The 21,165-nt window shown below is 41.7% G+C and overlaps 1 protein-coding gene across 1 annotated transcript in view; it reads left to right on the forward strand.

Annotated features, from left to right (window-relative positions):
* The window catches only part of LOC111978905 (adenylate cyclase type 1-like), a 72,345-nt gene that overhangs the window by 30,255 nt on the left and 20,925 nt on the right, over nt 1–21,165 (forward strand). The window contains 5 exon segments of the mRNA XM_024009151.2: nt 4,745–4,872; nt 9,044–9,100; nt 9,102–9,200; nt 9,365–9,393; nt 9,396–9,505. Of these exon segments, the coding sequence (XP_023864919.1) occupies nt 4,745–4,872; nt 9,044–9,100; nt 9,102–9,200; nt 9,365–9,393; nt 9,396–9,505 (423 nt within the window).

Here is a 21,165-nt window from a genome sequence, read left to right on the forward strand (position 1 = left end):
CAAAGTAGATGTCCTAACCGACTTGCCAAAGCTATAGTTTGTTGTGGAGAAGAAAGTTGTGGAGTGGTTGAAAAACAAGTATTTAATGACTCCAACCTAAGTGTTTGTAAATTTCCGACTTCAACTGAGGTTTGATGTCTTCACTATTATTTTACAATGTGGAAAATAGTAAAAATAAAGAAAAAAACCCTGGAATGAGTAGGTGTGTCCGAACTTTTGACTGGTACTGTATATTTACAAAAAATGAATGCAAGTCATTTCAATTTCAATTTTAAACTTAAGTATCCTGCAGTGCTTTGCTATACGGCCTCTAGTTACCGCTGGTAGATTGAGCACTGTGCTCAACAATGCCTGCCAAAAATGGGTTAACTGGAACGTTATCATAACAGTGCATTCGGAAAGTATTCAGACGCCTTCACTTTCTCCACATTTTTTACGTTACAGCCTTATTTTAAAATTGATTCAATTGTTTGTTTTTTCTCATCAATCTACACACAATACACACCAAAATGACAATGCCAAAACAGGTTTTACGATTTTTTGCAAATTTATAAAAATTAAAAAAACTTGTATTTCCATAAGTATTCAGACCCTTTCCTCAATACTTTGTTGATAACCTTTGGCAACGATTACAGCCTTGCATCTTTTTGGGTATGACGCTACAAGCTTGGCACACATGTATTTGGGAAGTTTCTCCCATTCTTCTCTGCAGATCCTCTCAAACTCTGTCAGGTTGGATGGGGAGCGTCACTGCACAGCTATTTTCAGGTCTCTCCAGAGATATTCTATCAGGTTCAAGTCCGGGCTTTGGCTGGGCCTCTCAAGGAAACTTGTCCCGAAGCCACTCCTGCGTTGTCTTGGCTGTGTGCTTAAGGTCGTTGTCCTGTTGGAAGGTGAAACTCCCCAGTCTGAGGTCCTGAGCACTCTGGAGCAGGTTTTCATCAAGGATCTCTCTGTACTTTGCTCTGTTAATCTTTCCCTCGATCCTGACTAGTCTCCCAGTTCCAACTGCTGAAAAACATCCCCACAGCATGATGCTGCCACCACCATGCTTCACAGTAGGGATGGTGCCAGGTTTCCTCCAGACAATGACGCTTCGCATTGAGGCCAAATAGTTCAATCTTGGTTTCATCAGATCTGAGAATCTTGTTTCTCATGGTCTGAGAGTTTTTAGGTGCTTTCAGGCAAACTCCAAGCAGGCTGTCATGTGCCTTTTTACCGAGGAGTGGCTACCAAAAGGCCTGATTGGTGGAGTGCTGCAGAGTTGGTTGGCCTACTGGAAGGTTCTCCCATCTCCACAGAGGAACTCTGGAGCTTTTGCGGTGCTCCAAAAATATCTGTCCCCATCAACCTCATTAAATAGATGCTTTGTGAAAGACACATCAGGAAAAAAGAGAAGTGAGAGAGTTCTCAATCAGGAGACCCAGTAAGGGGAGAGTGTGGGGAGCAGAGACCTGAGATAGACATACATCTCCCAGGGTTTTCTCAAAGAGTTTCTCCCATCTCCACAGAGGAACTCTGGAGCTCTGCAATAGTGACCATCGGGTTCTTGGTCACCTCCCTGACCAAAGCCCTTCGCCCCCGATTGCTCAGTTTGGCTGGCGGCCAGCTCTAGGAAGAGTCTTGGAGAGGCCACTGTGTTCTTGGGCATTCAATGCTGCAGAAATGTTTTGGTGCCCTTCCCAGATCTGTTCCTCGACACAATCCTGTCTCGGAACTCTACAGACAATTCCTTCGACCTCATGGCTTGGTTTTTGCTCTGACATGCACTGCCAACTGTGGGACCTTTATATAGACAGATGTGTGCCTTTCCAAATCATATCCAATCAGTTGAATTTACCACAGGTGGACTCCAGTCACATTGTAGAAAATCTCAAGGATGATCAATGGAAACAGGATGCAACTGAGCTCAATTTCGAGTCTCATAGCAAAGGGCCTGAATACTCATGTAAATAAGGTATTTTTTTCCTTAAAACCATTTTTTTCTATGTCATTATGGGTATAGTTTGTAGATAGATGAGGAAATGAAATAATTTAATCCATTTAGAGTTAAAGTTCTTTTTTTCAATTTTCACCTAAAATGACATATTACATATCCTTGCTACAGGCAGTTAGATTTGGGTATGTATATTGTTGATACCATTTGAAAGGAAACACTTTGACGTTTGTGGAAATGTTAAATAACACTACTTTGTATTTTTTTTGTACCATCATCTTTGAAATGCAAGAAAAATGKCATAATATATTATRCCAGCCCAGGCGCAATTTAGATTTTGGCCACTAGATGGCAGCAGTGTATGTGCAAAGTTTTAGACTGATCCAATGAACCATTGCATTTCTGTTCAAAATGTTGTGTCAAGACTGCCCAAATGTGCTTAATTGGTTTATTAATACATTTTCAAGTTCATAACTGTGCACTCTCCTCAAACAATAGCATAGTATTATTTCACTMTAATAGCTACTGTAAATTGGACAGTGCAMTTAGATTAACAAGAATTTAAGCTTTCTGCCAATATCAGATATGTCTATGTCCTGGGAAATMTTGTTGTTACTTACAACCTCATGCTAATCACATTAGCCTACGTCCCGCGGGGGACCCACCGATCCTGTAGAGGTTTTAAGTGGTGTTACCACACACCATATAATGTTTCAAAACATCTCAGGATGATGTGTTTTAATACTCCAGAAAAGTTAAGGTTTCGACTCCTTCGCGTTGGTGGATGCTCAGTTGCCACTATTTTTGGTGTTACAAAGCAGTTCATTTTAACAGTGTAAGACGAATCAGAGTTGTCCCCTTATTATTGTTATCATTCACCATGGCATTTAAGCTCATATCAAAAGACATAATTTCCTTTAAAATTATTATAATATATATTTTTAATTTAAGACAATATCTTATATATATATATATATATATATATATATATATATATATATATATATATCTGACTTGAAAGAAATATGCCCTCAGNATATATATCTGACTTGAAAGAAATATGCCCTCAGTACTATTGAGCGAGTGTAGCCTGTATGTAAAATAATGTGAAGGAAACTGTATTTTATGATGCTAACAAGCTCTCTCTCAACACCAATGGACTTGCACGTTAAAATAGAGCATCTATTACGCACACCGCGAAGCTATGAGTCTTTCAGTTCACATGCTCTGCTCAGCCCACGATCACATCTCTTCCATGAAGTAACAATGGGAGCCGGGTGATGTTATCACCCCCTAGCAGCTCAGCCCACCAACCCATAGCTCACTGTGAACTCTGTGGCTCACAGATCCRTAACGATGGGTTACAATTCCACAGCTCCTTTCATCCCAGAGCAGAGCTTCACATCACGCCAGGCAGCGTTACTCACTTCATGGACGTTCACACTTATTTATTGTTGTGTTTTGTATGCTTATTTGATGGAGAGAGAGTGCTGAAAGAGCAGTGGGCTGGATTTGGACCTCGGCTGGCAGTGGTACACATGCTCCACAGGAAGCGGCTTAGATGGCTATACCACCCCGGGCCACACATCTACACACTTCTACAACACTGATCCGGTGATATGATGGAGTAGGGACCGTTATGCTTCTGCACTSAGACACATTTCCTTTTTTAAGTAGGATTTGTACTGTACAGTACATCTTGCAAAGTTCACATTAGTGTGTACAGCTGTAGCCTATAGTAGCCTACAGGYTATGTGTAACTGGTGTGAAATGGCTAGCTAGTCAGCGGTGCGTGCTAGTAGCGGTTCAACCGGTGACGTCACTCGTTCTGGGAGCTTGAAGTAGTTGTGTRCCTTGCTTTGCAAGGGTTGTGACTTTAGTGGAGTGATAGGCAACGCTGCGTCGTGGGAGGCAGTTGCTGATGTGTTCAGAGGGTCCCTGGTTCAAGCCCAGGTTGGGGCAAGGAGAGGGATGGAAGGAAAACTGTTACATACTGTATGTTATAGAGAATTTGCACATTACTGCATGTATGAATGCACAAGACCTAATTCAGATGGGCGGAGTTTCTTGATGTTAAAATATGTGCCCTGAATGGATATTGGATAGAGAGGGTTTGAATATGAGGTAGAAAGCACAAGGCAATCTTGTCAGCAATCCCTCGCTGCAATCTAACATCGTAGGTCTGACATACTGCTCTGAATATTGGAAAGTGTATGTGATATTTATGTGTATATACACTCCCCTACATATTTATTTGGACAGTGAAGCTAAAGCTTTTTRATTTGGCTCTATACTTCAGCATTTGGGATTTGAGATTGAATGTTTTATACGAGGTCACAGTACAGAATYTCACCTTTTTATTTGAGGGTGTTTTCATACATATCTGTTTTACCATTTAGAAATTAAATGCACTTTATGTGTCTAGTTCCCCCACACTGTCTGTGTCAGTCTATCTGTCTCAATATTGCTCTGAATATCAGAAAGCTCTCTCTCCTCTCTCCCTTTCTCTCTCTCTCTCTCCGTCTCTTCTCTCTCCTCTCTCTCTCTCCCTTTCTCTCTCTCTCTCTCTCTCTCTCTCTCCCTTCTCTGTTCTCTCTCTCTCTCTCTCCCTTCTCTCTCTCTCTCTCTCCTCTCTCTCCCTGTCTTTCACTCTCTCTCCCTCCCTTCCCCCTCTCTCTCTCTCTCTCTCTTCTCTCCCTGTCTTTCACTTTCTCTCCCTCCCTGTCTTTCACACTCTCTCTCTCTCTCTCTCTTTCTCTCTCTCTTCTCTCCTTCCACCCCCCCCCCCCCCCCCTCTCTGATTGACAGGAGAACCATTGTAGGCGTATAAAGATCCTGGGAGACTGTTACTACTGTGTGTCAGGTCTGACCCAGCCCAAGACTGACCATGCCCACTGCTGTGTGGAGATGGGCCTGGACATGATTGACACCATCACGTGAGTCTATACGTTTATGGTGGACACTCACTCTCTCACTAATCTTTGCTAGCTCCTTGGACATTTGTCTCTCCACGCCGTCCTGTTCTGGGCCAGGTCCCGGACTGATGTGGTGTTATGTTCCAGTTTGTGTAGGTCACCCATGGTAAACACGTCACTTGTATATGGTACTGGTTGCCTGATAAACCACATGAATCATCGTGATGTTAGGGCCAGTGTTGGCGCCTGTTGATTTGTGATGGACACCATATCACATATCCTTTTATCTCTGTATCAAATCAAATTTGATTTGTCACATGCGCAGAATACAACAGGTGTAGTAGACCTTACCGTGAAATGCTTACTTACAAGCCCTTAACCAACAATACTGGTTTAAGAAAATAGAGTTCAGAAAATATTTACTAAATAAACTAAAGTAAAAAATCATTAAAAATAAATAAATAACACAATAAAAGAACAGCAATGAGGCTACAGTATATACAGGGGGTACCGAATCAATGTGCAGGTTAGTCGAAGTCATTTTTACATGTAGGTAGGGGTAAAGTGACTATGCACAGATAATAAACAGTGAGTTTAGCTATGCAGCAGGAATGAGCCTGCTGCCTAGCTTTCAGCCATTATGTTGAATCATTTGGTTTGACCAGGGATAAGAGTGAGACTGATGACTGGGGATATTGATATTCTCAATTCTTCTAAACCACTGTGGTACAAGTCCAGGCTGAAGGATTCTATGTATACATGACAACACCGCAGATAGATGGGGTTGAGAGGGGTGAAATGTCATTTGAGGGAGAGGGAGTGGAAATGCATTTGGATGCTTCCTCATGAAGCTTGAAAGTGTTTGACTCCTTTGCATGTCCTGCACAATTTGGAGAAAGGAGCTCAACACTTCAATGAGCCTTATCCCGTTCTGTGATAAATGCATGGCCGTTGCCTTGGTGTTATTTAGCTACATTTGCCATATAGGGGTTGTACATACAGGCACCCATATACGTAGGGTTTTAAGAATGACAGATATAGGGCTACAATGCACAATAAAAACACCTTCTTATGTTAGCGGTAGATTCATATTCATATTCATTCATATTCATATTGGTGACAAGTGTAGCATTTTGCCCTGTTTATTGAGTGTCTAGACTCTAGATAATGCTCTTAAACCTCACTTTTCTCTCTCGTTACGGGTTGAATTTTACTCTGTCTGTACTCTCACATTCTCTTTAACTTTACTTTCCTAACAGACAGGAGTAGAGAAAAAACTATTTAGAATCTGAAGTAGCTACCATTTTTTCATTCTGGCTTATCTCCCCAGAACAGGTGCACTTTTTCTTCCAGACAGAGAGGGAGAGGATGGGAGGCTGGGAGGGAGGTTAGAACTCAGTGCTGCCTGTCCTATCTGTATTATTACGTTTATCATGGCAGAATAAAATGTGTGGAGGCAAGAAATGATTTGTATACAGTAATGCTAGAGTGGACACACTAAGGTTGCAAATGGAGGGTATATTACTGGTAACTTTCAAAGTTTACCACTGAACTGCCAGAATTTTGGTAACTTTCAAGGATTTTATGGAATTTTATCACATGACATCTAGTGGCCTTTTCTGGGTACTTCAGATTATCACAGGTGCCTGTAATTATCTCTGGCCCTCTGTGTGGCCTTATCACATGTAACATATATAACATAATCAAATAAGATTATTAAAAAWAWATATATATACAGTATATATAGAATGACAAATCTGTAAAGCATTATACTAAATATAAACCATCAATTTAGTAAATACCATTAGTGTTTAAACTTTAAAGGGACAATCTTCAGTTGCTACATACATTTTTGGACTTATAAATTAATGATATGTACCTATCGGTTCATGAAGAATATAATTTATAAATGCTTCAGAACCCAAAATGTACGCTTTTTTACCTCAATGCTTGTGAACAAGGTAAATGTAAACAAACAATATATACAGTGCCTTCAGAAAGTATTCACACCCCTTSACTTTTTCCACATTTTGTTGTGTTACAGCCTGAATTTAGATTTTGTGTCACTGATCTACACACAATACCACATCATGTCAAAGAGGAATTCTGTTTGCAGAAAATATTGGAAAGATGAAATGTCTTGAATCAATAAGTATTCAACGCCTTTGTTATGGCAAGCCTAAATCAATTCAGGAGTACAAATGTGCTGAACAAATCCCATTATAAGTGCATGGACTCATTCCGTGTTCAATAATAGTGGTTAACATGATTTTTTTAATGACTACCCCATGGGTGTACCCCACACATACAATTATCTGTAAGGTCTCTCAATCGTGTAATGAATTTCAAGCACAGATTCAACCACAAAGACCAGGGAGGTTTTTCAATGCCTTGCAAAGAAGGGCATCGATTGGTAGCTGTGTAAACTGAGCAGGAAACTGCTCAGGGATTTCACCATTAAGCCAATGGTGATTTTAAAATAGTTGTAGAGTTTAATGGCTGTGATAGGAGAAAACTGAGGATGGATCAACAACATTGTAGTTACTCCACAATACTAACCTAAATGACAGAGTGAAAAGAAGGAAGCCTGTACAGAATAAAAATATTCCAAAACATGCATCCTGTTTGCAAAAAGGCACTTAAGTAATACTGCAAGAAATGTGGCAAAGAAATAAACATTATGTCCTGATACAAAGAGGTATGTTTTGGGCAAATCTAACACAACACATCACTGAGTACCGCTCTTCATATTTTTAAGCATGGTGCTGGCTGCATCATGTTATGGTTATGCTTGTAAGTGGCAAGTACTAGGTCGTTTTTTTTTAGGATAAAAAGAAACAGAATACAGTTATAAGCATATTCAAAATCCTAGAGGAAAACCTGCTTCAGTCTTCTTTCCACCAGACACTGGGAGACAAATTCACCTTTCAGCAGGACAATAACCTATAACACAAGGCCAAATCGACACCTGGAGTTGCTTACCAAGACGACATTGAATGTTCCTGAGTGGCCTAGTTACAGTTTTGACTTAAATCGGCTTGAAAATCTATGGCAAGAATTGAAAATGACTGTCTAGGAATGATCAATTTTAAAAAGATGAATAGGCAAATATTGTACAATCCAGATGTGCAAAGCTCTTAAAGACTTACCCAGAAAGACTCACAGCTGTAATCGGCGCCAAAGTTGCTTCTACAAAGTGTTGAYTCAGMGGTGTCAATACTCATGTAAATGAGATATMTCTGTATTTCATTTTCAATAAATTAGCAACATTTTCTAAAAACATTAGTTAKATTTGTCATTATGGGGTATTGTGTGTAGGAGGGTTAGAAAAATATAGATTTAATCAATTTTGAATTCACGCTGTAACACAACAAAATGTGGAATAAGTCAAGTTCTTGCAAGGCATGGTAGCCTCAAAACATAGTTCAAATCATAATTTCGATATCTGGATGGCCAGTCCTTGCATCATAGCTTTGTCTATGAATTTGAGAGTGGTTACATCTCAATTATTATCTCCATTATTATCCATTATTGTTTGCTTTAATATGAGGGTTTAAGCATGAAATATTGTCTTCTTTTTATTTATTTTACTGTGTCAAATTGTCTTTGTTGTAAGTGTTTTGGCACCAAACTGGTGGCAGTTGTGAAAAAGTAAATTGTTGGAAGTTAAAATAATGCCATATTTGGTGAGATGCTTTTTTCATTATATAGACTATTTTCACTTAAAACCATACACTAGAATGTAATGGACAATATGGACATAGATACAACAAATGAAAGCTGTATATTGATACATTTTTTAAGAAGTTATTCAAGTAAAACTACCAAAGTTACCATAGATTGCAGTAGGAAATTCAGATATCTTTTGTTGTAAATTAACAGTGGTTTTGCAACCCTAGTATGCACACACACATAAACACGTATACACACAGTCACACACACATGCATACAGGGACTTGGCACTGGGCACACCACACACACACCAACACACACACACACACACACACCACACACACAACAACACACACACACACACACACACACACACACACACACACACACACACACACACACACACACACACAACACACAAACAAACAAACAAACAAACAAACAAACAAACTCTGCCCCACAATCACACGCGTAGTGTCAATGATATAATATTGTAATTACCCTTCTCATGCTCCTGCAGATCAGTAGCGGAGGCCACAGAGGTGAATCTGAACATGCGTGTGGGTCTCCACACGGCCGGTGCTGTGTGGGGTCCTGGGACTGAGGAAGTGGCAGTATGACGTGTGGTCCAACGACGTCACACTGGCCAACGTGATGGAGGCAGGGGGACTGCCTGGGTTAGTACGAGTTATCGCCATGCCATGACATTTGCTTTCACAGTACCCATCCTGACACACAACACAGCCTCTAGAGCAATTAGTGGTTAAGTACCTTGCTTGAAGGCACAACGGCGGTAGGCAGCACCACATGATGCTGACTCTGTGTTCTCCTTCTCCACCAGGAAGGTCCACATCACCAAGGCGACCCTGGACTTCTGAATGGAGACTATGAGGTAGAACCTGGCAACGGCCACGAGAGAAACGCCTTCCTCCTCAAACACCAGATCGAGACCTTCTTCATTGTACCATCTCACCGACGGAAGGTCAGGGCTGCGTGTTTGTGTATGTGTGTGCACTTGTGTGCAAGCATGTATGTTTGTGTGTGTGTGTGCCTGCATGTGTGTGTAAAATATGGGAAATCTTCTGCATTAGAGAGAATGATCAAGAGTTTTTGCATGTGTGTACAGTATATACAGTATGTTTATCCTGCTAAAAAAAACAGCATAGACATGATGACCTTCGAGGTGTTTTTGCTGGTGACCAGCCTTCATTGTATTTTTGCTGGTAACCAGCCTTCATTGTTTTTGCTGGTGACCAGCCTTCATTGTATTTTGGTGGTGACCAGCCTTCGTTGTGTTTTTGCTGGTGACCAGCCTTCGTTGTGTTTTGCTGGTGACCAGCCTTCGTTGTGTTTTGGCTGGTGACCAGCCTTCGTTGTGTTTTGGCTGGTGACCAGCCTTCGTTGTGTTTTTGCTGGTGACCAGCCTTCGTTGTGTTTTCGCTGGTGACAGCATTCGTTTGGTTTTGAAAACTGCTGACCAATGATTTCTAATTTCCTATTAGAATCCAGCCTGAGTGGGATATCCAACAATCTTCCCGGGGGCGCAGTGGTCTAGGGCACTGCATCGCAGTGCTAGCTGCGCTACCAGAGTCTCTGGGTTCGCGCCCAGGCTGGGCTGGGTTCGCGGCCCAGGCTCTGTCGCAACCGGCCGCAACCGGGAGATCCGTGGCGACGCACAATTGGCATAGCGTCGTCCGGGTTAGGGAGGGTTTGGCCGGTAGGGAGGGTTTGGCCGGTAGGGATTTCCTTGTCTCAGTATGTAAAAAATGTAATAAAATGTATGCACTCTACTGTAAGTCACTCTGGATAAGGCGTCTGCTCTTTGGCCGGTAGGGATATCCTTGTCTCAGTATGTAAAAATGTAATAAAATGTATGCACTCTACTGTAAGTCGCTCTGGATAAGAGCGTCTGCTAAATGACTAAAATGTAAAATGTAAATTGGAAGTTATATTCACCGACAATTCAGAATGACTGCCAGGGTTTGAAAGATGAATGAATTATTACTACTTAACTTCTCTGCGCTACGGAACCATTTCCTAAACAACCGCTGAATTGCAGGGCACAAAATATTACTAAAAATATTTATAATCATGCAATCACAAGTGAAATATTATCAAAACACAGCTTAGCTTGTTGTTAATCCACCTATCGTATCAGATTTTGTAAAATATGCTTTACAGAGAAAGAAATCCAAGCTTTTGTGAGTGTATCAATCAATGCTAGAACAGCTAGCCCAAATTAGCATGGTCACGAAAGTCAGAAAAGCTATAAAATTAATCGCTTACCTTTGATAATCTTCGGATGTTTGCACTCACGAGACTCCCAGTTACACAATAAATGTTATTTTTGTTCGATAAATATTACTTTTATAACAAAAAAATGCCATTTGGGTTGCGCGTTATGTTCAGAAAAACTACAGCCTCGTTCCGGTGCGAAAGGCAGAAGAAAATTCCCAAACATATCAGATTCATAAATATTACAAAAAATATTTATAATCATGCAATCACAAGAAATATACCAAAACACAGCTTAGCTTGTTGTTAATCCACCTATCGTGTCAGATTTTTGAAAATATGCTTTGCAACAAAAGCAATCTAAGCTTTTGTGAGTGTATCAATCAATGCTTGAACAGTTAGCCCTATATTAGCTTGGTTAGCATGGTCACGAAAGTCAGAAAAGCAATAAAATTTATCGCTTACCTTTGATAATCTTCGGATGTTTGTACTCACGAGACTCCCAGTTACACAACAAATGTTCTTTTTGTTCGATAAATATCCCTTTTATAACAAAAAACGCCATTTGGGTTGCGCGTTATGTTCAGAAACCAAAGCCTCGTTCCGTTCGACGAAAAATTCCAAAAAGTATCCGTAATGGTCGTAGAAACATGTCAAATGTTTTTTATAATCAATCCTCAGGTTGTTTTTAACAAACATAATCGATAATATTTTCAACCGGACCGTAACCTATTCAATAAGAGAGAAAAGGAAAATGGAGAGCTACCCACTCGCGCGCAGGAACTATTCAGAGGACACCTGACTACTTTTGAAAAATTCTCGCTCATTTTTCAAAATAAAAGCCTGAAACTATGTCTAAAGCCTGGTCACAGCCTGAGGAAGCCATTGGAAAAGGAATCTGGTTGATACCCCTTTACATGGAAGAAAGACGGGCCAGGAAACACAGATTTAAAAAAATATTCACTTCCGGCGTTAGGATTTTCTCAGGTTTTCGCCTGCAGAATCAGTTTTGTTATACTCACAGACAATATTTTGACAGTTTTGGAAACTTTGGAGTGTTTTCTATCCTAATCTGTAAATTATATGCATATTCTACGATCTGGACCTGAGAAATAGTCCGTTTACCTTGGGAACGTTATTTAAAAAATATATAAAATAATCTGACCTCCAGCGTCAAGAGGTAATTTAACCATCTAAACTGAAACAATGATTCCAGTAACGGGTGCAATAAGTCCAACTAACATATTGGATTAGTTTAAATGTGTTACTTTTTTGCCGACCTCAAGAATTGTCTTCTGATGTGATTTAAGCGTTGACATGCACTCAGAACATGCATTTTTGTTGTATGTCTATTAATAATTGTAATATTGATATTGAACAYAAAATCGTAAACCAAGAAAAATAAAACAGAAAGAACTAATTTTATGGGGCCCCTTTAGAGTTGCTTATTAACCATTATTTTATCAGTTATATTAACAGAAAACACATATCTTGTATACCGAGGATCTGGGGAAGAGTTGCAGGGTAGATGAGAGAGATGAATGTGCCTATATAAGTCAAACTAACTTGCAGATGATTGTTGACACATCAACCAGGATCAAGGAGCAGGGCAATTTGTGACTTGTTTTGGTAATCAGTGGTTGTTTTGGAGTGGGAGTGGTTTCTCCTCTCCTAGGCAATCAGCAATTAGTACAGGGAGGTGTGCTCTTCACCTCTGCTAGGCAACTAGCAATTAGTGTTAGTACTTCAGTCTCCCCTGTTTTCTCAACGGCAGTTCAAAGCGGCGGTTGTGTCAGTAAGGCCGTCACCGAAACAAAGAAGTTTCTTAGAGAAAAGAAAGAGAGAAGGCTCCACACTGCGCTCTCACTTGAGTATCTTACCTTGTCATTTTTTCTGATGATCTCATTTTGCTCGTTTGTGTCTTTTGCAACTGTGTGTTTTTCTATACCTGTTCGCACCTCTCCCTGTAGGCTTTACAGATGCTCCCACCCCTTGGCTGCAACCCTTCTAATTTAGTGTACCCTGCGCGCACAACCCATGTGGAATTCTGGGTCTCTAGCAGCATTTGGAACTGCCGATCTGCAATCAAGAACGCTGTGTTAATCTCTGCCTATGCTGCCCTTCAGTCCCATGACTTTTTGGCCCTGATGGAGACACGGATCACCCCAGAGAACACTGCTACTCCAGCTGCCCTTTCTTCATCTGACTACGTTTTCTCTCATAGTCTGAGAGCATCTGGTCYTCGCGGTGGTGGCACAAGGCTACTCATTTGTCCTAWCTGGAGATTCTCTTTTCTCCCTRTCACCTGTKCATCTGTTCATTTGAATTCCATGCTGTCACTTGTCCACTCAAGCGTAACATAGTTGTCATCTATCACCCARCAGTTAGCCTTGGAGAGTTCCTCAATGAGCTTGACACCTTGATAAGCTAACTTCCTGATGATGGCTCACCACTCTTTGTACTTGGTGACTTCAACCTCCCTGCCTACTAATTTCACTGCAACCCCACCTCCAGGTCTCTGATCACTACTTTCTTTCCTTTTCTGTCTCCCTTTCCTCCAACCCTCCTCCAAACCTAGCCACTAAGCCCCTAAGATGGTCATATGCCATTGCAATCTTCACCCTCTCTCCCACTACTCTCCTCTTCTATCCTATCATCTCTCCCTTCTGATAAATACTTCTCCCTCCTGTCTCCTGATTCTGCCTCTTCGACCCTACTCTCCTCTCTTTCCGCATCATTTGACTCCTCACACTGTCCCCTTTCCTCCTGGCTGGCTTGGCCCTCCCCTCCTGCTCTGTGGCTGAGTGATTCAATAAAAGCTTACGGAACAGGGCTGCAAGCAGCTGAGTGAAAATGGAGGAAAACTAAACTTCTGGAGGACTTATCATCCTTTCACTCCCTCCTCTCTACCTTCTCTTCCTCAGTATCTGCTGCTAAAGCCACTTTATATCACTCTAAATTTCAATCTTCTGCCTKTAAWCCTAGGAAATGCTTTTCTACCTTCTCCCTCCTACCTCTCTGCGGACTACTTTGTCAACCACTATGAAAAGAAGGTTGACGACATCCTCTACTCATTCACTCGGCCTATTGAGTCCACTGGTCCCACTCACACAGAACTACCCTACGCCTTGACCTCCCCCACCCCCCAGATGAAATCCTGCGACTAGTGAGGTCTGGCAGCCCGACAACCTGCCTGCTCGACCCCATCCCCTTCTCCTTCATCCCTGACCACTGGCTGCGTCCCCTCTGACTTCAAAATGMCTCGAGATGGTCCTCTCCACTAGAAACCAAGACTCGACTCATCTGACGTCAAACTATAGACCTGTATCCCTTTATTTTCTTGAGTGTACTGACTCTCGTTATCTCTCTCAGAATYAACCAGTCAGGCTTKAAGACGGGTCACTCAACCTAGACTGCTTTTCTCTGTCACTGAGGCTCTCTGCACTGCCAAAGCTGACTCTCTCTCCTCTGTTCCCATCCTCCTAGATCTATCCGCTGCCTTCAACACCATGAGCTATCAGACCCTCCTCTGGGAGTCTCAGGCTCTGCACACTTTTGGATTGCATCGTACCTGGCAGGCCACTTCTACCAGATGACATGGAGAGGATCTGTGTCTGCACCACGAACTCTCACTACTGGTGTCCCCCAGGGCTCGGTTCTAGGCCATCTCCTCTCATCCTCTTCTTCTGTCTATACACCAAGTCACTCGGCTCCGTCATCTCCATTCATTGCTATGCGGATGACACTCAACTACTCCCCCCCCCTTCTGACACCCAGGTGGTGACACACATCCCTGCGTGCCTGGCAGATTTCTCAGCTTGGATGTCGGCCCACTACCTCAAGCTCAACCTCGACAAGATTGAGCTGCTCTTCCTCCCAGGGTATGCCAGTTGGCTCAAAGACCTCTCCATCACGGTTGATAACTCCAGTATTCCCTGCCTATAGTGAAAATAACCTTGGCATGACAATGCAAACATCAAAGCAGTGACTCGCTCCTGCAGGTTCATGCTCTACAACATRTGTAAAGTACGACCCTACCTCACACAGGAAGCGGCACAGATCCTAATCCAGGCACTTTTCCCACTCAYTATTTTGAATATAAGYTACAATCATCAATGCGCTTTGAAATGTAGGTGGGGGCAATGTACCGGTGGGGTGGTCTAATTAGCATATTTGGTGGCATGATCCAAAAACGTGTATTTGTACCAACTGTCAGTGGAAGTGGTTGAGCACCTCTTGTTGTCAAAGGCTGAGCACCTCTTAACACTGTCAGTTCTGCAATCTTTGTAAGGGCATATGAGCTGCACTGTTAYGAGGTTACTGTGCATTTAGCAGTACCTTAATGGAAGTTAGTTGCTGTGAATTTTGCTTTACCTAATTGGCAAACAGCTGTAAAATTCAGTCATGTAAGAGCCAGCAACCGCAAGCAACTCACTGGCAGTAGCTCACTGTACCTTCACTGAACTTTTCTGATAGCTTATAACAACTACTAAGCTTCCTTTGTGGTGAGCACACTTGGGCTCCAGCCTCACCTGGCCTCAACCTCTTGGTTGGCAACTAACTGATCTTTCTGTCAGGTCAGTGAGCGTGACAGACATCAGCCACAGTCAGTTATTGTGAATTTTACAAAAACTACTCGCAGCAAGCTGACAGTAAATMATTGAAAATTGAACATGAACTTCCCGATGACCAACTACCTTTAAAGTAACTGGAAAATCCACAGTAACATCTTAACAGTGCAGCTCTTGATTGTAGAATTTGGAGTGGAAAAATGAGATGCTAAACATAACAATGAAACCACTTAAACTAGTACAACACTTCCACTAATYGTTGGCACAAATACAACATATTTTAGACCATGCCCCCAAATATGCTAATGATCCCACGCCTTCACAGGAAAGCCAAAAAGAATATCACGGACATCAACCACCCGAGCCACGGCCTGTTCACCCCGCTGTCATTCAGAAGGCGAGGTCAGTATAGGTGCATCAAAGCAGGGACCGAGAGACTGAAAAACAGCTTCTATCAGACTGTTAAATAGCCATCACTAGTCGGCTACCACCCGGTTACTCAACCCTGCACCTTAGAGGCTGCTGCCTTTATATAAACTCAGCAAAAAAAGAAACATCCCTTTTTCAGGACCCTGTCTTTCAAAGATAATTCGTAAAAATCCTAATATCTTCACAGATCTTCATTGTAAAGGGTTTAAACACTGTTTTCCATGCTTGTTCAATGAAACATAAACAATTAATGAACATGRACCTGTGGAACGGTCGTMAAGACACTAACAGCTTACAGACGGTAGGCAATTAAGGTCACAGTTATGAAAACTTAGGACACCAAAGAGGTCTTTCTGCTGACTCTGGAAAAACACCAAAGAAAGATGCCCAGGGTCCCTGCTCATCTACGTGAACGTGCCTTAGGCATGCTGCAAGGAGGCATGAGGACTGCAGATGTAGCCAGGGAAAGAAATTGCAATGTCCGTACCGTGAGATGCCTAAGACAGCGCTGCAGGGAGACAGGACGGACAGCTGCTCGTCATCACAGTGGCAGACCACGTGTAACAACACCTGCACAGGATCGGTACATCCGAACATCACACCTACAGGATGGCAACATCATCTGCCCGGGTTACACCAGGAACGCACAATCCCTCCATCAGTGCTCAGACTGTCCGCAATAGGCTGAGAGAGGCTGAACTGAGGGCTTGTAGGCATGTTGTAAGGCAGGTCCTCACCAGACATCACCAGCAACAACATTGCCTATGGGCACAAACCCACTGTCGCTGGACCAGACAGGACTTGCAAAAAGTGCTCTTCACTGACGAGTCGCGGTTTTGTCGCACCAGGGGTGATGGTCGGTTTCGCGTTTATTGTCGAAGGAATGAGCATTACACCGAGGCCTGTACTCTACAGCGGGATCGATTTGGAGGTGGAGGGTCCATCATGGTCTGGGGCGGTGCATCATCGGACGGAGGTTGTTGTCATTGCAGGCAATCTCAATGCTGTGCGTTACAGTGAAGACATCCTTTTCCCTCATGTGGTACCCTTCCTGCAGGCTCATCCTGACATGACCCTCCAGCATGACAATGCCACCAGCCATACTGCTCGTTCTGTGCGTGATTACCTGCAAGACAGGAATGTCAGTGTTTTGCCATGGCCAGCGACGAGCCCGGATCTCAATCCCATTGAGGACGTCTGGGACCTGTTGGATCGGAGGGTGAGGGGTGAGGGCTAGGGCCATTCCCCCCCCAGAAATGTCCGGGAACTTGCAGGTGTCTTGGTGGAAGAGTGGGGTAACATCTCACAGCAAGAACAGGCACATCTGGTGCAGTCCATGAGGAGGAGATGCACTGCAGTACTTAATGCAGCTGGTTGCCACACCAGATACTGACTGTTACTTTTGATTTTGACCCCCCCCCCCTTTGTTCAAGGACAGATTATTCAATTTTTGTTAGTCACATGTCTGTGGAACTTGTTCAGTTTATGTCTCAGTTGTTGAATCTTGTTATGTTCATACAAATATTTACACATGTTAAGTTTGCTGAAGATATACGCAGTTGACAGTGAGAGGACGTTTCTTTTTTTTTGCTGAGTTTAAATAGACTTGGAATCACTGGCCACTTTAATAATGGAACACTAGTCACTACACCGGAAACTAGTCACTTTAATGTTTACATACTGCTTTACTCATCTTATATGTATGTTCTGTATTCTATTCAACTGTATTTCAGTCAAAGCCACTTCTGACATTGCTTGATCTAATATTTATATATTCCATTATTTTACATTTAGATTTGTGTGTATTGCTGTGAATTGTTAGATACTCTTGCACTGTTGGAGCTAGGAACACAAGCATTTCGCTACACCTGCCATAGCATCTGCTAAATATGTTCATGTGACCAATAACTTGATTTGACCTACATTTCAAAGTTCAGTGAAAGTAAGATAAAAAAGTCATTTTTCAACAATGAGACCTTAATTTAACTGTAAAAATACTTTATTTGTACTGCAACTCATTAGCTAGTAACTTACTGTSAAATTACAGGTCATTTTTAACAGCGTGTGTAATAAGCACATCTGAAGTATCCTATAAGTATAACTGTAGAACCTGTCATTGGTTCTTCCTGGAATTAGAGGGTTCTTCAAGAGATGGTTCTAAATGGGACTCAAAMGGTTCCTATACAGCAGGGTTCCCCAACTGGCGGTCCGGGAGCCGGATTTGGCCCGTGGGTGATTTTATTTGGACTGTCATGTTTTCTGAGCAAATTAGTTTTTTTAATCACATTTTTTGATGGTTGGACATAAGAGACACCAGCAAATCATCTCCAACTGATTTACATTTTGGAACTCTGTTCCAAAYTATTCCCACGCATAATGGAGATATACAGTATGAGATCATATACAAATGTAAGCAAGGTTTGAAAAGATTGTTGTAGTCAAATATTATATCTGTTTCTTGCTGTCAATTTGCAGTCTACAAATCATTTGTAATTATGTTCTGGACCACTGACCATCTGCTTAAAAAATAATCGTCCCAAGTCTGAATCTAGTTGATGATCTCTGGCCTACCAGGGACAAATTACAGAATGTCTATCGGTTCTAATCTTTTAACAATCTTTATGATACCCACAGAACCAGTGGCAGAGCAGAAAATTCAGGTTGTGGAAACCAAGAGGTTGTGAGTTCAAATCCCAAGCGAGGTTGACTCCCAAGTCATAAGATTTTGCTGGTCTCTCAAAGTACGCCCGTCATTATTGTAGTCGGACTTTACATACACTTAGGTTGGAGTCATTAAAACTTGTTTTTCAACCACTCCACAAATTTTCTTGTTAACAAACTATAGTTTTGGCAAGTCGGTTAGGACATCTACTTTGTGCATGACACAAGTAATTTTTCCAACAATTGTTTACAGACAGATTATTTCACTTATAGTTCACCGTATCACAATTCCAGTGGGTCAGAAGTTTACATACACTAAGTTGACTGTGCCTTTAAACAGCTTGGAAAATTCCAGAAAATGATGTCATGGCCTTTAGAAGCTTCTGATAGGCTAATTGACATAATTTGAGTCAATTGGAGGTGTACCTGTGGATGTATTTCAAGGCCTACCTTCAAACTCAGTGCCTCTTTGCATTGACATCATGGGAAAATCAAAAGAAATCAGCCAAGACCTCAGACAAAAAATTGTAGACCTCCACAAGTCTGGTTCATCCTTGGGAGCAATTTCTAAACGCCTGAAGGTACCACGTTCATCTGTACAAACAATAGTATGCAAATGTAAACACCATGGGACCAAGCAGCCATCATACCGCTCAGGTAGAGAAGCGTTCTGTCTCCTAGAGATGAACGTACTTTGGTGCGAAAAGTGCAAATCAATCCCAGAACAACGGCCATGGACCTTGTGAAGCTGCTGGAGGAAACAGGTATAAAAGTATCTATATCCACAGTAAAACGATTCCAATATCAACATAACCTGAAAGGCCGCTCAGCAAGGAAGAAGCCACTGTTCCAGTACCGCCATAAAAAAGCCAGACTAGGGTTTGCAACTGCACATGGGGACTAACATCGTACTTCTTGGAGAAATGTCCTCTGGTCTGATGAAACAAAAATAGAACTGTTTGGCCATAATGACCATCGTTATGTTTGGAGGAAAAAGGGGGACGCTTGCAAGCCAAATAACACCATCCCAACAGTGAAGCATGGTGGTGACAGCATCATGTTGTGTGGGTMCTTTGCTGCAGGAGGGACTGGTGCACTTCACAAAATAATGTCAGCATGAGGCAGGAAAATTATGTGGATATATTGAAGCTTGTGGAAGGCTAACTGAAATGTTTGATCCAAGTTAAACAATTTAAAGGCAATGCTACCAAATACTAATTGAGTGTATGTAAACCTCTCACCCACTGGGAATGTGATGAAAGAAATAAAAGCTGAAATAAATCATTCTCTCCAATATTATTCTGACATTTCACATTCTTTTTTACAAGGATTAAATGTCAGGAATTGTTACAAGGATTAAATGTCAGTAATTGTGAAAAACTGAGTTTAAATGTATTTGGCTAAGGTGCATGTAAACTTCCGACTACAACTGCACATTGATTAATTAATCAATCAATCAATCAATCTTATGCTACACAAAGATAAAAAAACATAATTTTTTCTAAACTAATCCAAACTGTTAGTTGGACTGTTTGGATTATGGCATATCTTTCAAATAGGCACATTCTTCTCTTTTCCTCTACCCTGCAACTCTTCCCCCAGGTCCGTGATGTGAAAGAGATGTGTTTTCTATTAATATGCCTGATAAAATAAAGGTTGATAAACAACTCTAAAGGGGCCCCATAAAATATCCTCCCTGGTTTCGGGTTTTTTATTCAATATTACATATATTAATAGACAAACAACGGAAATTGATCTTCTGAGTCCATGTCAATGCTTAAATCACATCAGAAGACAATTCTTGAGGTCTGGGGGAAAAAATGTTTTAGATGTTTGAGTGTAATTTCCCTTTAATTGTGCATCCAACAAGAGAGGATGTGTGGTTTCTGCTGGTAGGCCTACTGCTGCAGCGCTTCATGGCAGGGTTTGCTAAACAATCACCACTCAATTTATACAAATAAATAATCATGATGTGGTGTGGTCAGGTAAGCCTACTTTGCCGAAGTCTTTAACTACCCAAAAGACGATTAACATTAGCAACGCTAACTGGTTACATACAGAGTAGACAAACGCACACACCAACCAGTCAGAAGGGAAATATTGCTGGAATTGAATGGGTAGATATTATGGTACATTTGGCCATTTAAATAGAATAGCGGCTAGCCAGGGGTGGGATAATGTCAATGTGACTTTAATTGGATAGTAGCCGGAAGCTTTTCTGTTTATCACAGTTTGCGATGGAACACATGAAAACATTTATGTACACTGAACAAAAATGTAAACTCAACGAGTAAAATGTTGGTCTCATGTTTCATGAGCTGAAATCAAAGATCKCAGAAATGTTCCATACACACAAAAAGCGTATTTCTCTCATTTTGTGCACAAATTTGTTGACATCCTTGTTAGTGAGCATTTCTCCTTTGCCAAGACCTTATGCCGGGGACAATAAAAGGCCACTCTAAAATGTGCAGTTTTGTCAAACAACAAAATGCCACAGATGTCTCAAGTTTTGAAGGAGTGTGCAATTGGCATGCTGACTGCAGGAATGTCACCAGAACTTTTGCTGGAGCATTTAATGTTAATTTCTCTACCATAAGCCGCATCCAACGTCTTTATAGAGAATTTGGCATTATGTCCAACCGGCCTCACAACCGCAGACCACGTGTAACCACGCCAGCCCAGGACCTCCACATCTCGCTTCTTTACCTGCGGGATCGTCTTAGACCAGCCACCCGGACAGCTGATG

The sequence above is a fragment of the Salvelinus sp. IW2-2015 genome, linkage group LG19 (genome assembly GCF_002910315.2).
Source record: "Salvelinus sp. IW2-2015 linkage group LG19, ASM291031v2, whole genome shotgun sequence".
Taxonomy (NCBI): Eukaryota; Metazoa; Chordata; class Actinopteri; order Salmoniformes; family Salmonidae; genus Salvelinus; species Salvelinus sp. IW2-2015.